Source organism: Lagopus muta, chromosome 2 (genome assembly GCF_023343835.1).
Source record: "Lagopus muta isolate bLagMut1 chromosome 2, bLagMut1 primary, whole genome shotgun sequence".
In the NCBI taxonomy this organism is placed as follows: Eukaryota; Metazoa; Chordata; class Aves; order Galliformes; family Phasianidae; genus Lagopus; species Lagopus muta.
Window position 1 is genome coordinate 19,365,770 of NC_064434.1, and position 16,555 is coordinate 19,382,324.

A 16,555-nucleotide genomic window follows, 5' to 3' on the forward strand; every position below is an offset into this window, starting at 1 on the left:
TCTCAGTGGAGGTTTTCCTATACTTGTTATGCTGTAATGTAGTAACAGTTTTTTAGCTTTTCAATGATTGGTATGGATGGCCTTATCAGAAGGTGTTTCTATTTGGATAAACAGGTGATCCACTTGACATTATAATCTTGAGGCAACATAAGACGCAGCTATACATGTATCACAAGGATGAACTTGTTAGATCCTTGTACTCCTGCACCTGCTAAAACAGTCTTACTCCTTATATATTAACCTTCACTGAAAACGTCTTCATTAAAATCAGCTGGGTGGAATTTTTCTTGGATTTGATCTGCAGTTTAAGTAATATGACTTTAAATAAGAAATGTGTGTACTTGAACTGGCAAACTGCCTGAGACTTCTAGGTGTTCTCTAAACTGTTAATCAAATTAAAAACCCCTAAAAATACTGAGAAAGGTCCTGATATCTAGTCTCAAAAGCTATAAAAATAGATTAATTGTCTTTAAATACATCAGGAGATATTTTTTCCTTTCACAGCACATAATGTTTTGTCAGGGAACATGCAGAGAAGCCAGAAGGAGTGTTATTAAATCAGGGAGAGAACAGGTGTATTCTCCTCTTCCAAAGGAAAATTAATGGTGAATGTAGTGTCAACTCAGTGTTTTGCAAATGAAGATACAAAGTATTCTTTGGCAGGCTTAGCCTTTGTGCACCCTCTGTGCCAGTAGTTGATGCCCTCCTACAAAGCATAGCTGTGCAAGCTCGTGTTTAGAGTACTCTGTGGGGAATTGCAGTTTCTGCTCCCTGCTTTCCATTTCTGATGCATTGGGAACTTTTATTCTGAGCGATGTTATGAATTGCAATTGCAGAACTTGGTGCTATATTTTCAAACTTTGCAATACCATCCTGACATTGAGACCTTCCTTATAATTGATCCTTAGTGACTTTTTTTGTTGTTGAAGAGGCAATCCTTATCAGCTCTTAAACCAAATCAGCACAGATCTTAAGAATAGAGAAGGGCCTGCTTCGAGGAGTTAGAGCTTGATATTCATGCATGGCAAGAACTTCATCCTCTCAGTTTCTTTCATTCAGACTATTCCTCCTGTTCTTAATACTGTTCTGATTGTAGCATTTCCAGAGAGAATCATGTGGATGGTTGCTATATGTTATGGGAAAGATACCAATGCCAGAAATGAATACTGTTCCTTCTTAAATTACTGTGGTTTCCTCTACTAAATGTAGGAGGGATACAGCAGTCTCATGCTTCCCTTTATGTAAAATGGCACATTTCCCTTCATGAGAAGGAAGTAGCATATTAGGTCGTCATGCCTGAGTTCAGCCAGTGTGACAGTTCACTCAAACTGGAAGTCAGGTACCTGGAATCAGTTCAGAGTGATGTTTCTGGCCAGTGAATATGTCAGGAGAATCAGGACTCAACTACTGTGTTGTATTGCAATTTCACAAACACAAATTTTCTGTTTTGTTACAATTTATGAAGATCAGATTTCCTGTGCTCTGTGATAGAGATATGTGCTTGATTTGTATAGTGTTTTGAGAATATATCTCTCAGTGAGTTGGTCATGGGATTCCAGTAGTAATGCTTAAAGCTTCCTGCATTTGTCCTACTTTGTTTTCCCAATTTTATAGTTCCATTTTTGTGAAATACAATTGCAGTGCTCCAGGTTGTTGTAAGCAAATGTATGTAAGCTGAATGAGTCTGATCTTTTATTCTGTCTTCTGACTTTTAATTCTTTGTCACAGCTTTTGCAGCTAATTGCGAAATCCCAGTTGACATCACTGAGTGGTGCAGCACAGAAGAACTACTTCAACATTTTAGACAAAATTGTGCGGAAAGGTAAACTGAGGCTTTCATAATCTGCTTGTTCAGATGCCCTAGAGATACCTACCATCCAGTTTGAGAAAAGTAGTTTTTCTGTTATTGAATCGTGTGTTGAAACAGATGAGTGAAGTAAAATGCCAGCTAAATTCTGTTCAGAAACAAACTATTGTCTGCTATTAAATTATAGTCGTTATTAAACGTGTTATCTGTTAGATGAAACAATTGTGGTAAGCTTAGTAACATGATTGGTTTTCAATGTGCACGACACACTAAGGTCAAAAGTACATAGCTGCTTTTATGTATAGTTTATTTTAAAAAGTTATCACATGATATTGATCAGGCTTTTGTGGTAACCACACTAAGTGGAGGTAACGTACTGTCAGCTCTGAATAGAAAGAATTTGAATTTGTAAGTTAGTTGGTGTTGAGTTCACAGAATGCATAGTATGATGCTTTAATCAAACTTGCTTGTGATTTTTAAATTATTCACCTTTTATGGAACAGCATTAATGAATGTGAGAGAGAGGATGAGGCAGGGCAGCGATTTTCACACAAATAGTTATCTTGAGTTAATTTAAGCTGATTATATTGGTTTGGTAACTGAGATAACAAAAAATTGTATCTGGTTTTGTTTTTCTAGTCATGGAAGACCATCATAACCCACGATTAATCAAAGATCTTCTACAAGATTTGAGTTCCACTCTCTGTATACTGATCAGGGGAGTAGGAAAATCTGTTCTGGTAGGGAACATTAATATTTGGATGTGCCGATTAGAAACCATCCGCTTGTGGCAACAGCAACTAAAAAACCTTCAGATGAACAAGGTATGTTGTTAAATTATGCTTGTGGAGGAGGGGAGAGACGAGAGAGAGTACACTAAATGTGGGTTTATGAATTTAAAAGAACAAGACTTCAAATGTGTTCTAAATAGATGAGCTCAGCAGAAAGCAGAGATTTCTCCAGCAAGTAGCTTAAAGTGATAAAGTAATATGAGTTACTAACACCTTGAGACAGAAGCCTGCTTCAGATCACTGTTGTTTTTGGAGAAGTAATGAGATTCCTGAAATGGAAATTGTTCCTAATATTTTAATAGATTCTCTCTGATGAGGGCTGGTATCATAGCTATACTACAGTTTTCTGGCAGATGTGTAGCTGTAATTCTTTTTCTCATCCAGAGAACTTTAAAGATGTTTCCCCAAGTATTCAGGTAGAGCTGACAAAACATAAATTTCTGATACTGAAGTAAATATTCTAGTACTAAAAATGCAAACCTAAGGTGAATTTTTTTATTTGGACCAGGAAGAGAAAAAGCAGAACATAGGAATAACAATTCTACAATTGTATTCGTTAGCACAGTTGCTTTTTGTGAAAAAGGATAATGATTTTAGCATCTGGACTGTGATCATGGAACTTGATTTAAAGTATATGGTATAAACTCTTCCAAGTTTTTTTTTTTGTTTTTTTTAAGTGGAAACTTCTGAAGATAAGCAGGGAACTTGTGTTTTCAGGCTTAGCCTGTCGGGGGCACTTCCAAAAGAAATGCTCCAAGATGTTGCATGTAACAGCTTTCATCTTTGAAATTGCTGCATGTGCTGGGCATCTGAATATGTCAGCAACTTTAGAACAAAAAAAAAGAAATTGGAAGCCTGATCTCAGCAGTTCTTATGCCAGCCAACCAAAACAGAGTTTGAGAGATGCTACAGTTGTGATGGTACTTTCCAGCAGGCCACTGCCATCTGAGCTGTCCTACATTGGTTGAAATAACTGATGAGAAATCTAGCGTTTGTAGTGAGCACAGCAATAGTCCCAGGGGTGTTTGTAACAGATGACAGTGTGGAAGACTTCATCTGTAAGTGAGATGAATGGTGGTGAAGTAAACAGATGTGAAGTAGTGGCTGCCGGAGTTCAGCTGCGGTGGGACCAGTGCTCCTTGGCAGGGCAGCTCCACTAGGTGGGGCCGGCAGCCTCCATCCTTTGCCTGGCAGCAGGGCCTCCAGTGCTCTCCAGTAGCACTGCAGGTTCCAGGGAAAAACTTCTCTGTCATCTTTTCAGCAAGCTCATCCTTTAGATTAAATCATGCGTGAGTTACGCTTACCCCATAGAAGAAAACTTTTAGCAGAGGCGTAGACTCTTGTGGAGGACTTTCTCAGTGCTCTGATCTGTCTCTTCTTGCAGAACTGCTTGTGTGTGTTACCAAGGGAGCTATTTCCAGACTTGAGAGATGAACTTACATTATGAAGACAGATGCAAAAGAAAGCTTTCTTTTTTTTCTACTCTTCAGTCCTATATTTTGTGCTGCATTCTGTACTCCTCGTGAGAGAAATTCACATGCTGTTTCCTAATAAGAATTGAGAAACTTATCCTATAATCACTTCAAACTTTTTTAATCTACTATTCAAATTATCACACGACTAACCTCAATGCTTTTGCTCAATGGTTTTGTACAAATAAGAGCTGAGGTATCTCTAAGGATTTTATTGTACCTTTTATTGTCAAGCTTTATTTTAGCTAAGTTTTCAACTCTTCATTCCAGCAAGTCAACAATGGTCTTACGCTCAGTGATCTTCCTCTGCATATGCTGAGTAACATCTTACACAGATTTTCTGATGGCTGGGACATTATTACATTGGGTCAGGTGACCCCAACTTTGTACATGCTCAGTGAAGACAGACAGTTGTGGAAAAAACTCTGCCAGTACCATTTTGCAGAAAAGCAGGTAATAATCATTTGCATAAATGTGAGCCCCCCCTTGCTGTGTGACACACAAATGAAGTGTGAACTTACAAGTGTGACAGCTTGTGAAAATGGTGCTTTTTATCTGTTGGTTTTTTAATGTGATTCATCTGAAAAATTGTTTTTGACAGGTTTAGGGTAGCTATTCCCTTTATCCTAAGCTTTTTTTTTTTTTCTATACAGTCCCAACAAATGTAGTAGAGGTGATGATCTGCCATTTTCAGTATCTAGAGTAAAATTTGTCTTACTTAATCAAGGTAGGCAGACAGAATTAATTGCTTGGACATGAAAATATTCTGTTTTATGTCTAACTGATTTGTTACTATGTGGTCAGTGACTGGCATTTTTTGCCATTTAAAAAAACACATTTAAAAAAATTAATTACAAGTATAGTTGGAAAGGTACAAACTCCCTTATGGATGACCCCAGTAAGAATTTGAGTAAGAAGAGATGCTTTAGAGTGAGCATCATGGAAAATGTAGTCAAAGACAAGCTGAGGGGGTGGGGGGAAGTTCAAGCTGTATGTAACAGTTGAATGTATTTTGAGGTTAGATGAAGTAAGGTGGTTTGAACAGTGACAATAGTTGGAGAGGAACCTGTTTCACTAAGGTAACACTGGGAAAAAATAATTTAAGTATTTCAGCATTATGAGCATAATGAACACTTCTGCACAGCTTTGTCAGTGCATTCCTAAATATTAACATTTTAATTAGGTTACTGATAAAATGAAACAAACTATATCAAATGCTGCTTTCTCTGAAGAGTGTGGTACCTTAATAGCTACAGAGTAGTGTTAGATTGCATAGGAGAGGAGGAATGGTATATATGTTGAACCATTTGAAACAACTACAATAAATTGTTTGATATCTAAAGAGCACTTTTGGGGGGGGAAAAAAAAAAAAAAAGAATTCCACACAGGGAAGCTATTGGGAAACAAAGTTTAACAAATCACAAAGGCAGTGCTGTTGTTTGCCATATGGCACTGTTCTTGTGAGTGAAGGAAGCACATAATGTATTAGCAATAATCCAAACTGAGTGGAATGTGAAGTCTTAACAAATGCTGTTATGCATTACTTACTCTTTGTATGCAGGTATGCCTTCAAGTAATTAATCAGTCACTGACTATTGCTGTGCTTCTAGAAATTTCATAGAATGTGAAAATACTCATTTATGTCCTTTTAAAGATGAAGGAAATGTTGAAATTAATACTTACTATCTTAATAAAAATGAATAGTAATCCACAATCACTGATGGAACAGGAGGGAATGGCCTCAAGGTGTGCCAGGGCAGGTCCAGATTGGATACTGGGCAAAATTTCTTCTCAGGGTGGTGGAGCATTGGAACAGGCTGCAGGGATGTGGTATAGCTGCTGTCCCTGGGGCATTTAAGTACCCCTTTCCTTAAGGACATGGTTTGGTGTGCAGTGTTGGTGGTAAGTGGACAGTTGAACTCGGTGGTCTTAGAAGTCCTTTTTAAGCCTAATGCTTCTTTGATTCTCATTCCTGAGGTGTTTTTTTTAAATGTATGAAATTTATGCCTCTAAATATTGTTTTTATTATGCAGTTATTGACAATTAGAATCATTACTGAGTTAGAACAGCTGTGTATGACCTATTTTTTCTTTGCAAATCTCTTCCTATTTTTAGATTCAACTTTTTTGTGGCTAGTTATCTTGCTACTTTTCAGAAACGTATGATGTCAGATTATTGACTTCAAAGAATTCCAATTATAACACTTCAGCTTCTTTTCTTAGTCCTTTACCTGATGTGACTGTTCTTTCACTATTTTAAAGGAATGTATTAATTTCATGTTCAGTTTTGTAGGCATTTGATTCTGTCAGAGAAGGGTCACATTGACTGGAAGCTGATGTACTTTGCACTTCAGAAATACTACCCAAAAAAGGAGCAGTATGGAGACACCTTGCATTTCTGTCGGCACTGTAGTATTCTGTTTTGGAAGGTAAGATCTTTGAAATACATAAGCAGGAATTGGTTCAAACAGTTACTGATGATTACCTGGAAAGGAAAATGAGATCACCTTATCAACTTCATGTGAAAGGTGATCAGTCAATTCGTATGTAACTTTAACGTATAAAGCTTTCATATTACATTAGTATTGAATTCCAGACTTGTTCTTTATTTAGCATTTTTCTCCTGATATCTGATAACCTTAATGCTTAAAAAGTACAAGGAAAACTGTCACATGGAAAGAGCTGCAGTCTGTGTTGCACTGTATTTCTTAATATTATGCAAAGCTGCTTAAAACTTCTATGGTGTGACATTCTGTTTATGGCATCTCTTTCCTCATGATGGCACGGCAGTCAATGTAAGTGTAATAACTTACTCCTGTGCATTCCTACCACACTGGTATAAAACTGAGTATCTTTGTATTCTTGCTTCTGTCCCACATGTAACCCTGAGGAATGTTTGAAACTTGATTCAAAGTACAATTATAACTGTGAAGCATTCTGTCTTGCGAGATGGTTTTTGTTTTGTAGAGCATTTTCCTATTTTGCTCTTGCATGAACTGATAGTTCTGCTTTTACTTTCTGTATACATACCATTATTTAGCCTTTTAATCAGTCAGATGTCTTTAATTTTGCAGCTCAAAAACCACATACGTGTGGTGCAAGTGGGTAAGAAAAAAGTAAGAAACAGTTCAGGAACCTTAATCTTGAAATATTCATCTTCTGGTTCACAGAAATTAGTTACTCTTGTCCTCTTTCTGTAATTTTGTTGCATATCAGTGGTAAGCTTCATTTTCTGTATAAATAATGAGATTGCTGAACAGGATGAGCAGCACAGAAATAGCATGGTACAGAGAATGTTGTTTTAAATCTGAGTGTTTTTGACATCACAGGAGCCCTCCCAGTAAGTCTTAATGTTGTCCAATATGTAGGGCATGGGTGTCCAATCTTTTGGTTTGCCTAGGCTGCACTGAATGAAGAGGAATTGTCTTAGGCTGTGTATATGTAGGTAACTCTGAAAGTTAGGTTTGATGGCAGTAGTTTCAATTCTTAAGTTCTCAAGATCCCAATCAGATTTTTGATGAAATTCTTCCTGTGCTTCATCCTTAAAAACAATTGTTTACAAATGTATGTACTACCACAAAGCAGTGACATGAATGACTGTGAAGAATATTTGTCTCTCTGAGATAGGGCTTACAGAAACATGTTGATCAGAAAGACACAATCAGATTTTTTGAGTTAAATATCTGATTACAACTCTGTATATTCTATTTGAAAATTTGCAGATAATACATTTATGTTGATTGAAAATGGAGTGGCAAAAATAACAAAACCTATATTCAAACTGTTTTATCACAATGGAAAATAGGGCTGCATAATTTTTGCCCTGAATAGGAATGTGTTCAGCCAGTATATCAAGGTCAGCATGTAGTATATACACAAATAGTGGGCATTTCTGGTATCAGACTTGTTTGGGTTGTCTGCCTTTACTGTATAATGCTTTCTGCAGTACATCTGTCTCATTCTGTTTTTAATACAGTTGAACATTATAGGGATGACTAAGTACTTGAAATCATTTATCATCAGAGGCCACGTGATAGTAAGAGGCAGTGGATCTCTGCAGACAGATATGGCTACCTTGACTATTTCAGTTTATTGCTGGCACAGTAGCATCTTCTCTGTGGATTTGTATTTTTAATGAAACGAGAGTGAGCTGTTAAAGGTATTTTGGTTTGAGGAGTATCTAATTATTGATTACCTTTGCAATACTGACAGCCTCATGCTGGAGATCTGGGTAGGTCTTAGGTACCGTGTGGCTATAGATTGATTTTTGATGATTCTGGAGCAGGTGGTTTGGAACTGAATTATTACCCTGAGAATAGCAAAGCAAATAGCTTTCTTTGTGGGATTCATTGATCTGATTCATTGCCTCTTAGAGGAGGCATTGAAGAAGGGAGGGACGAATAGTTTGGGAGATGTGCCATGTCAGGAGAGGGTGGAGAGCACCACTTGAGGAGAATGTGGGAGCCTGCCACAAGGACAGCCAAGCAAGGGAATGATTTGTCCAAAGAAGTTGAGCAGTTTCCATCCCGGAATTTTCTGGAGACGTGACTGTATAAAGGCTCTGAGCAAGCTGGACTGATTGCAGAGCTGGCTCTGCTTTGAGAAGACTGGAATGAAGACCTTCAGGCTCAATTATTCTCTGAGCTTGCATTTGGTTTTTGCTTCCCCAGCTCTGAGATTCTAAGCCTTGAATACTTGATCAGATCAGCCCAGAAATACTTGATCAGGCTGAAAGATGGTTAGAAGAACTGATCTCTGCACAGTTGGTGCACTTATTGGCAGAGATGAGAGGAGGTTAAATCACTGCTCTGAAAAAAAATCCTCAGTTTACAGTGGCAAGGCAACGTGAGCAAAGCAGCACTAGTGTTGCACTGAATTGTATGGAGGGGAAAAATAGTTCTGCTTTTTCAGACACTTGTCTGTCTCTTTTCCCATGCTCTTTGAACAAGGATGAGAAGCAGAGTGCAGGGGCACGATGATGACATGAATAGACTGACTTCTGTCAGTTGTAGCAAAACTCTGTGCTAGGTGACAATATTTCTTAGTTGTTTCTGGCTTTACCAATTCATTCAAGCTTCAGTATCCTGCTTTATTATGCAGATTATAAAATGGACTGTCAGCTGCTCATATGCACAGAGGTAATGTACACACTTATTTTCAGCTGAAGCTTTTATTCTTAAATACTATTGGATGTAAAACAAAAGAAAAAATCTTAGAAGAACAAGTCCTTTTGAAAGAGGGAAAAGTAGCAAGCTTTTGAATCTTGAAACAAATGAAAACGCTATTTAGATAGCTTATAATGTAGAAACTTAGTTTCTTTTTCTTTCTTTCACTTGAAAAATCAGACAGTTTTTGCTTTCAGGGGCATTCAGAAGAACATCAGGCAATGAACTGAACGCTTCTTAGATTGCAGTTGCTTCTCCCCCTCACCCTGTCAAGAACAATGTAAAACATTGGAATAGTTGCAGAGGAAAATTCTGCAGGATGAAGATTAGAATTTCTTTTAATTTGGATGCATTAAAGCTAGGAAGGAATATAACTGTTCTCCATGAAGTCCTAGAGACAGAAGGGGTGGATAAATACTGCTACGTAGGGGAATTTAAGCTAAGTGGCAGCATTGACATAAGTTGAAGAAACCAGCCATGGGTGAGCTTATTCTTGAGAGTTAAGTTTGTAAGAACCAAAGCAGCAAGGTTGTGAGATAGCTACAGGTAGGCTTGTGCTTTGTTACTGAGAATAATTTGCATCTGTTTAAGAAATTGATGTCCTTCATTTTGTGTCCTTTGAAAGAAAGCTTTGCAGGAAAAAAAGGACTGGAGACTAGTGAACTGAACTGGCAAGCAGTTGGATTTGGGAAGTAATCCTTTTTTCCATGTTTCAGGGTGTTACAGTCATCTTCAAGAGTGCTCAAGAAGCAGGATTTGAGGCATTTGAATTGCTGTATTTTAAAACTTCTGACCGTAGTAATGCTTAAAACTGTAAGGCGACTCCTAAATTCATCATACAAAAGGATCTGTTGTAATGGAGGGAATGACTGTAGGAAGCTTTGAGAAGTGTCATGTTAGCTTTGAGAAGTGAGTGCTTGTCCACACTAAGTGAACAAATGTGTGGTTTCAGTGCTGTAGAACTACAAACAAACTACTTATGGCTGGTAATACCTCTGAGTGCCTTTTATGTACAGCATTTATATAAATGCTATTATATATACTATTTCATACTGTGCTATTTGGTTCCACCAGGTAACACTGCCATTGTAATTTATCTTCTTAGCCAGCTCAGTTTATTATAGCCATCTCTGGGGTAGCTGTAGAAGTTGAAATAACTCTTGCTTTTAAAATACTTCCAGCGTTATGTAACACTGTAATTGTGTTCTGTAAGTGATGTTTCATACTTGTTTTTAGCCCTTCTTAGGGTTTGTGCTGACTTTTGGTTCTGTAACTGCTTGTGATTTGCCACAAGACAATTCTGAAGTGACACATAAACCTTAGCTTCAGTAAACTTTAACTCTGCTTCTTTTACTTTATGGCTCTCCTTCCTGCTCCTTGTTCACGATTTCAAAGGACTACCATCTTGCTTTGTTACTCAAGGTATTTCTTTCACGTCTCATCTGTTTTCAGTGCTCACTAGTCTGTAATGTGAATACCACGTTCATTTCTATTTGTTTCTTTTTTTTTGTTTAGCAGGAATGATTTTTTTCATGTCCCTATTCGATAAAGCAGTGGTGACTTTCATTCTGTTTTTTCATAATCTTTATTTTTCATTACTGCTGTATTGCTGTTAAAACTGGAGACTGTTATTCAGCATCTAATGAAAGTGTAACGTGTTACTGAAATACACTAAGAAATAGTCTCATTTATTTTGTGTGAAACACTTATGTATCTAATTTGGTATTGAAATCTGACAACAGTAATGCAATCCTCAAACATACTTTTAAACAAAGGTACTAACATAGAATAAAATCCACGTGGAATGCTGTAGTTACACATACTCTTATGAAAAGCAGTTCCCAAGACAGGGCACACAGGACTGAGGAAGGTGATGGAGGCAATTAATGATGTTTTATCAATGAAGAGATGGTGGAAATAATTACTCAGAAAAGGACTAGCTCTCAGGTTGTCATGGGAGCTCCATAATTTGCAATCATGATTAAAGTCAGAGGAAGAAAACAATTACACTTGTCAGTAAACTTCCTGGTGAATTCTTCTGTTAAAGCTAAAACAGAATTCTAAATGAAGCAGATATATTGAAAATCAATCTGACTTTAATTATTCTTCATTAGTGTTAGTAAGCGTAATTTCAAGGGAAAGAGTTTTTTGGAAAGAAATGGATGTGAAGACAGGATGCTTGTGATTCTTTTCCATCCACATCACTTTGCTACTGTAGAATTAGTTTCCATTTTTAATAACTTAAATCAGCTCCTTGCTTTTTTTTAATGGAGATTGTTATTGGATCTAAAAAAAACCAACCATAAGTATAAATAAGCTCAAAAGAAGGGTAAATCCTAACATCTTTCTCAGAAATCTCATTTTTATGATGTTCTGTTCCTGGAAACCAGGAATTTCTAGTCATGGTTATGACAAGATATTAAGTATCATTATTAGAGGAGACATTAGCAACTACCTTAGAGAATGTTTTTCTGGCATAACATTTGCATGGAAGGTGAGCAGAAGTACTTCCTTTCTCATCAGTTCCTTCCCTACATGGATTAGACTTCAGGTAGGACTGCCTGTTTCTTTCATTCTGTTTTCCCCATTAATTGAGAGAGCAGCTGGCTCTTAAATGATACTAAAGCAAGTATTAAAAGGTGTGGAAGGTCGAGGAGATACTGCATGTTATTTTTGTGTAGTCATCTATACTTTTAATGAAAAAACATACATACATTATCAACAGATAATAAATGCATATATGGAGTAATTTCCATTGGGAAAAGCAGTGTTATTTCAAACATATACTTGGCCTATTCCACTTCAGTATTACAAGTCTATGGTAGGGAGTATGACATCATTAACAAACTTATGTGAGGAAAATACCAAACAGGAAATGTTCAATTTCCAGGTTTTTCTATTAGATAAATTGTGTATAATTTCATTTCCCATGGAAATAGAAGGAATGAAGACTTCAGTGGTTTTTGATCTCCTCACTCTAGCTTTCTTGCCCTATGTGGTAAATTTGTTGACACTGGAAAAAGGAGAGAAGCCTCTTAAAACCTGGAATGACAAATTCTGAGCCTTACAGTGTTGATTAATCAAGAAATTTGTTTAATCTCTATCTAACTTTGAACTGTCTGGAGCCATCTCATTACAACTCAATTTCATTCCTGTAAAGGGGTCCATGTAAGGTGCAAAATCAAACATTGAAATTCACCATAATTCATAACTGTCTGATTATTTAAAATTCATTGTATTGGATTCAGTTTTCCAAAGTGTTAAAGGAAGCACGAGGTTTGGTGAATCTGTAATGAGAAAACCTCACTGAGAGTGTTTACAAGGATGGATAGTGATAGGACAAGGGGGAATGGTTTTAAACTGAGACAGGGAGGTTTAGGTTACATGTCAGGAGGAAGTTCTCTCACCCAGAGGGTGGTGAAGCACTGGAACAGGTTGCCCAAGGAGGTTGTGGATGCCCCATCCTTGATGGCATTCAAGGCCAGGCTGGATGTGGCTCTGGGCAGCCTGGTCTGCTGGTTGGTGATCCTGCATGTAGCAGGGGGTTGGAACTAAATGATCATTGTGGTCCTTTTCAACCCAGGCCATTCTATGGTTCTGTGATTTGACATTTCCAGTTCAAAAGCTAGTAGATTAAATTGACCTTTCAGTGTGCTACAGAACACAATCTCTAGCCTTAAAGTAATGGCTGCACTTTTCCCAGGCTGTTTTAGAAAGCTGTGGTTTAAGCTGTCATACCATGGGTTGAAGGTGACCCAGCTGCTTGTGAACTCTGCCTTCCATAGGGCAGCTCAGTTCCTTTTTGTTGTATGAGATTCCACATCTTTCCTTTATCCATTTTGAATGGGTTTGATTTCTGTGCTCTCTATCACATCATGACCCATTGGTGTAATTTCATGAGACAATTCCTCACTTTGCACTAATTTGTACGCCCTGCCCATCTCCTTATAGCTGCCCAGGTAGAAAAGTGATTTCAGCTGTGGGAAAGATGGGAATGAAAGAGGAGAAAAATGTTGGAAAGAAAATGACAGAACTTCTGTTGGCCTGACCATCAAACATACTGCTCACTGCAGGGAGGTGCCTGTTGCCCTTCACTTGGAAATCCAGGAGCTTGTACTTCCCTTGAAGTAGTGGTTGATTTCAGTTTTTCATTAGAGGCAAATTAAGTTCAGAAAAGTAACTAGCTCTTCAAATTGCATTTAATAAACTGTGTTTTTTAACTCCAAGAGCTCCAACTCAGGCTGTTTTTGAAGGGAGGAGAGTAGGTTTTCCTGAGATCTGGAGCTGTCTAACTAAACAGGCAAATGGGAAAGGCCTGTTTTCATAAGAGTTCAGTGTAAAAGGTTTGTGCATGTGTGTAGAACCAGTTACTGAAAACGCAAGCCTCTATCACTGTTTACAGTGTAAGCAGTTGCGTGTTGCTGTATGTGAATTTTTGCTTTCCTTCTTTAATTAAAAAGAATAGAGGGATCGTGGATATGAAGAGAAGCTTACGTATTCTCCTTCATTTTGCAGGATTCGGGACACCCCTGCACAGCCAGTGACCCGAACACCTGCCTCACTCCAGTATCTCCTCAGCATTTCATTGATCTCTTCCAATTTTGAGCTGCTCAGTAGCTGTTTTCCTGTGTTGCGGTCACTTTTTTTGTGAGGAGTCGGGCAGGACGTGTTATGCTATTTATGCAGTGTATTTGTTTTGTTGTGGCTCTAAATGAGATGGGGAGCTTATCAGGCAGGTGTACTTGAAGTGGTGTTTTTCAGCAGAGAAGAGCTGAGGAGAGGACATTAAGAACTCTTTGAAAAATCTGTTGATAATTTTAATCTCAATTTTAAATCCATTTTGATGCCTTAATAACTGGTTAAAATTATGTGAGGGAATTATGAAGATTTCATGAAGTTAAACTATCCTTCTACTATACTTTCAGGACCAAATGACTTTTGTTGTTGCTGATTGTTCTTCCTTCAGGCCACTGTTTCCAAAACATTTCCACGTAACTTGCACTGTTATAAAAAGCAGGCTAATAATTCCCTTGGAGTCAAACCAGTTACCAACAAGGCATTAATCATTGTGAGCTAGTGAATAAAGTGTAGCCGTGGGTGGACATACAAATAGAGGAAATTGACCAATTTTTATATATGTTATGCAAAAATATTTATTTTCCTAAGAGGACTTTATTAAATCTGTAACCTATCTCAGCATATTCCATAACTGAAAACAGAGATGGGGCTACTGGAAGTGACTTCTGTACTTGTTGCTACAGCTTTCCTTTATACTGCTCAGTATGTCTACAAATGCAACTGCATCAATTCATCTTCTAAGAAGAAGACAGCATTACTGGAATTTAATGACAGTGGAGTTGCCTGCTTCTAGACTACAGCAGGACACAGTGGGACAAACTGAGGCTCTAACCTGACTTTGCAAGCTGTGGAAATCTTGGAAGCTGGTCTGAGCAGGAGCACCTTCTGCTAGGTTAATCAGGAAATAAATTCCCTGGGAAGCATCTTATTCTAATCTGTAGTGCAAAAGGAATTGCCAAGCTTAAAGAGGTACAGGAAAAAAATTGCAGGAATTTTGGTTTTCTTGATGAAATTTAATCAATAAAAGGTAATGTACAGAAAAATAAAACTTACTCTATTCTGCAGTTCCTTGTTCTGAATCTAGTTTTGCACAGTGTAATAAATCATGTTTTTTATTACTCCTTCAAATCTGTCTTGCATAGAAATGAACCCATTTGAATTTTATAATAAGACTTTTCTATAGCCTGCTCTTGGTAGTAATTGGTAATGGAATGAGAAAAATGCAAGTAGTTCAAGTACTGTTGCTTTCCAGTAAAGACCGTATCAGCATTTGTTTGTCTAATGGGACAGATTGTTATTAGGCTGTGCAAGAAGAAGAGAGTATTTATTTCCTTGGAAGATAGTTTTATTCACTAAAATTTCAGTCATATACTACCCTTATCTACTGAGTTTGCTGATCATAAGATTTTCAACAGAGGGATTTGTAGTTAATTTTCTTCCTATTAAGCTGTTTGCTGTGGTTATTGTAACTTTAAATTGTGGAGCTGTGCCATTCATTCATAACAATGCTTAGCCTTGCAGCTGTTCAACCTGCCAAGGAAGCTGCAGCTCCTCTTTGTTCTTACAAATTGCTTTCCTGCTTAAGGGAGTATGTGTACCCTTGCAGTGGTTGGTGACTGCTATTCATCAATCACTTCTTAAAGATGGTTAAGGTTTTACTACTCTTTGTGGACTTTCCTGTAAGAATCTATATAACCACTCCCTGCTCACAAGAAAGGTCCTAATTAGTGCTGAGCTTTCCATCTAGCGTGCTTGTTGATGATCTCTAATTGAAGACCACCACCACCAGCATGTTACCTCTAGGGAAGCTGAAGATGCTGGGAGGGTCACCATGCTCCTGCAACTTAGCCTGATGTAGCCTGGGTCACGTTAGCCTCCTTGGAAGCAAAAGCATGCTGCTGTCCATGAGGTGCCTCAGCTCCAAAAGCCCGTAAAATGGCTTTTTGAACTTTTTTTTTTTTTTAATGTATTTGCTAACCTCAGAAACTGGAGCTGTGCAGACATCTCAGAAGCATTTAAGGGCAAGGCTATTACTCTTATTTTCTAATCTTATACAAAGAAGATATTGAGGGCAGAGTCACACTGTCAGCTGCATTAAAAGCTTTTAACACAGCAAAACTGAGCTTTGGAAGTAGATCTACAATCTATTTAAATATTTAGTGAGCTATTTCTTAGGCACAAAAGCTTTGTTTATCACAACTCTTGGAGTTTCACACAATTGGTAATAGATCATTCAGAATCCTGTATGTGGAAGTTCTGTAACCCACATGTAACAAACCAAGTTCTGCACAGCTTCTTAAACAGGTAGGGAAACTCAGTGCCTAAGAAGGCACTCCAGAAGGCTAGGGAGCAAACAGGATGCAAAGTCCAGCACCAAGATGAACTGAAAACTGTCTCAGGTGCTCCAATTTTGTTCAGAGAGAGACTTCTCTCCTGCAAGGCCAAGCATATAAACCTGGGAGCTTGCCTCCTGCGTGCTTACAGGAAAAAGTTGAAGAGGTGAGCTCGTTTCTCTCTTAAGTACATGAGAGTTCCTATTTTACCCTCACTCTTCATGGCTAAAACATTATTTTTCCAGATGCCTTGGTGCGGAAGCTGCATTTGAGGTGTGCCAGCAGAGCAAATCAATGCCATGTTCCACATCGCCCTGTTCAGCACCAGGCAGGGTGGGCTCTTCAGGGATCACTCCGCACATGGAGTGAGGTGCCCCACTCACCCTCCCTGGCCTTGTCCCATGGCAGCA

At 38.0% G+C, this 16,555-nt stretch overlaps 1 protein-coding gene across 5 annotated transcripts in view; it reads left to right on the forward strand.

Annotated features, from left to right (window-relative positions):
* The window catches only part of FBXO25 (F-box protein 25), a 30,043-nt gene extending 13,488 nt beyond the window's left edge, over positions 1–16,555 (forward strand). For 3 of the 5 annotated variants that reach the window (XM_048936903.1, XM_048936904.1, XM_048936902.1), the window contains 6 exons: positions 1,729–1,822; positions 2,447–2,631; positions 4,341–4,523; positions 6,355–6,498; positions 10,630–10,656; positions 13,750–16,555. In XM_048936903.1, coding sequence (XP_048792860.1) covers positions 1,729–1,822; positions 2,447–2,631; positions 4,341–4,523; positions 6,355–6,498; positions 10,630–10,656; positions 13,750–13,839 — 723 coding nt within the window. In that variant the 3' untranslated portion in view covers positions 13,840–16,555. Of the gene's footprint in view, positions 1–1,728; positions 1,823–2,446; positions 2,632–4,340; positions 4,524–6,354; positions 6,499–9,950; positions 10,329–10,629; positions 10,657–13,749 lie in introns of those variants that run through there. The other 2 variants (XM_048936905.1, XM_048936906.1) reach the window with 2 other exon arrangements.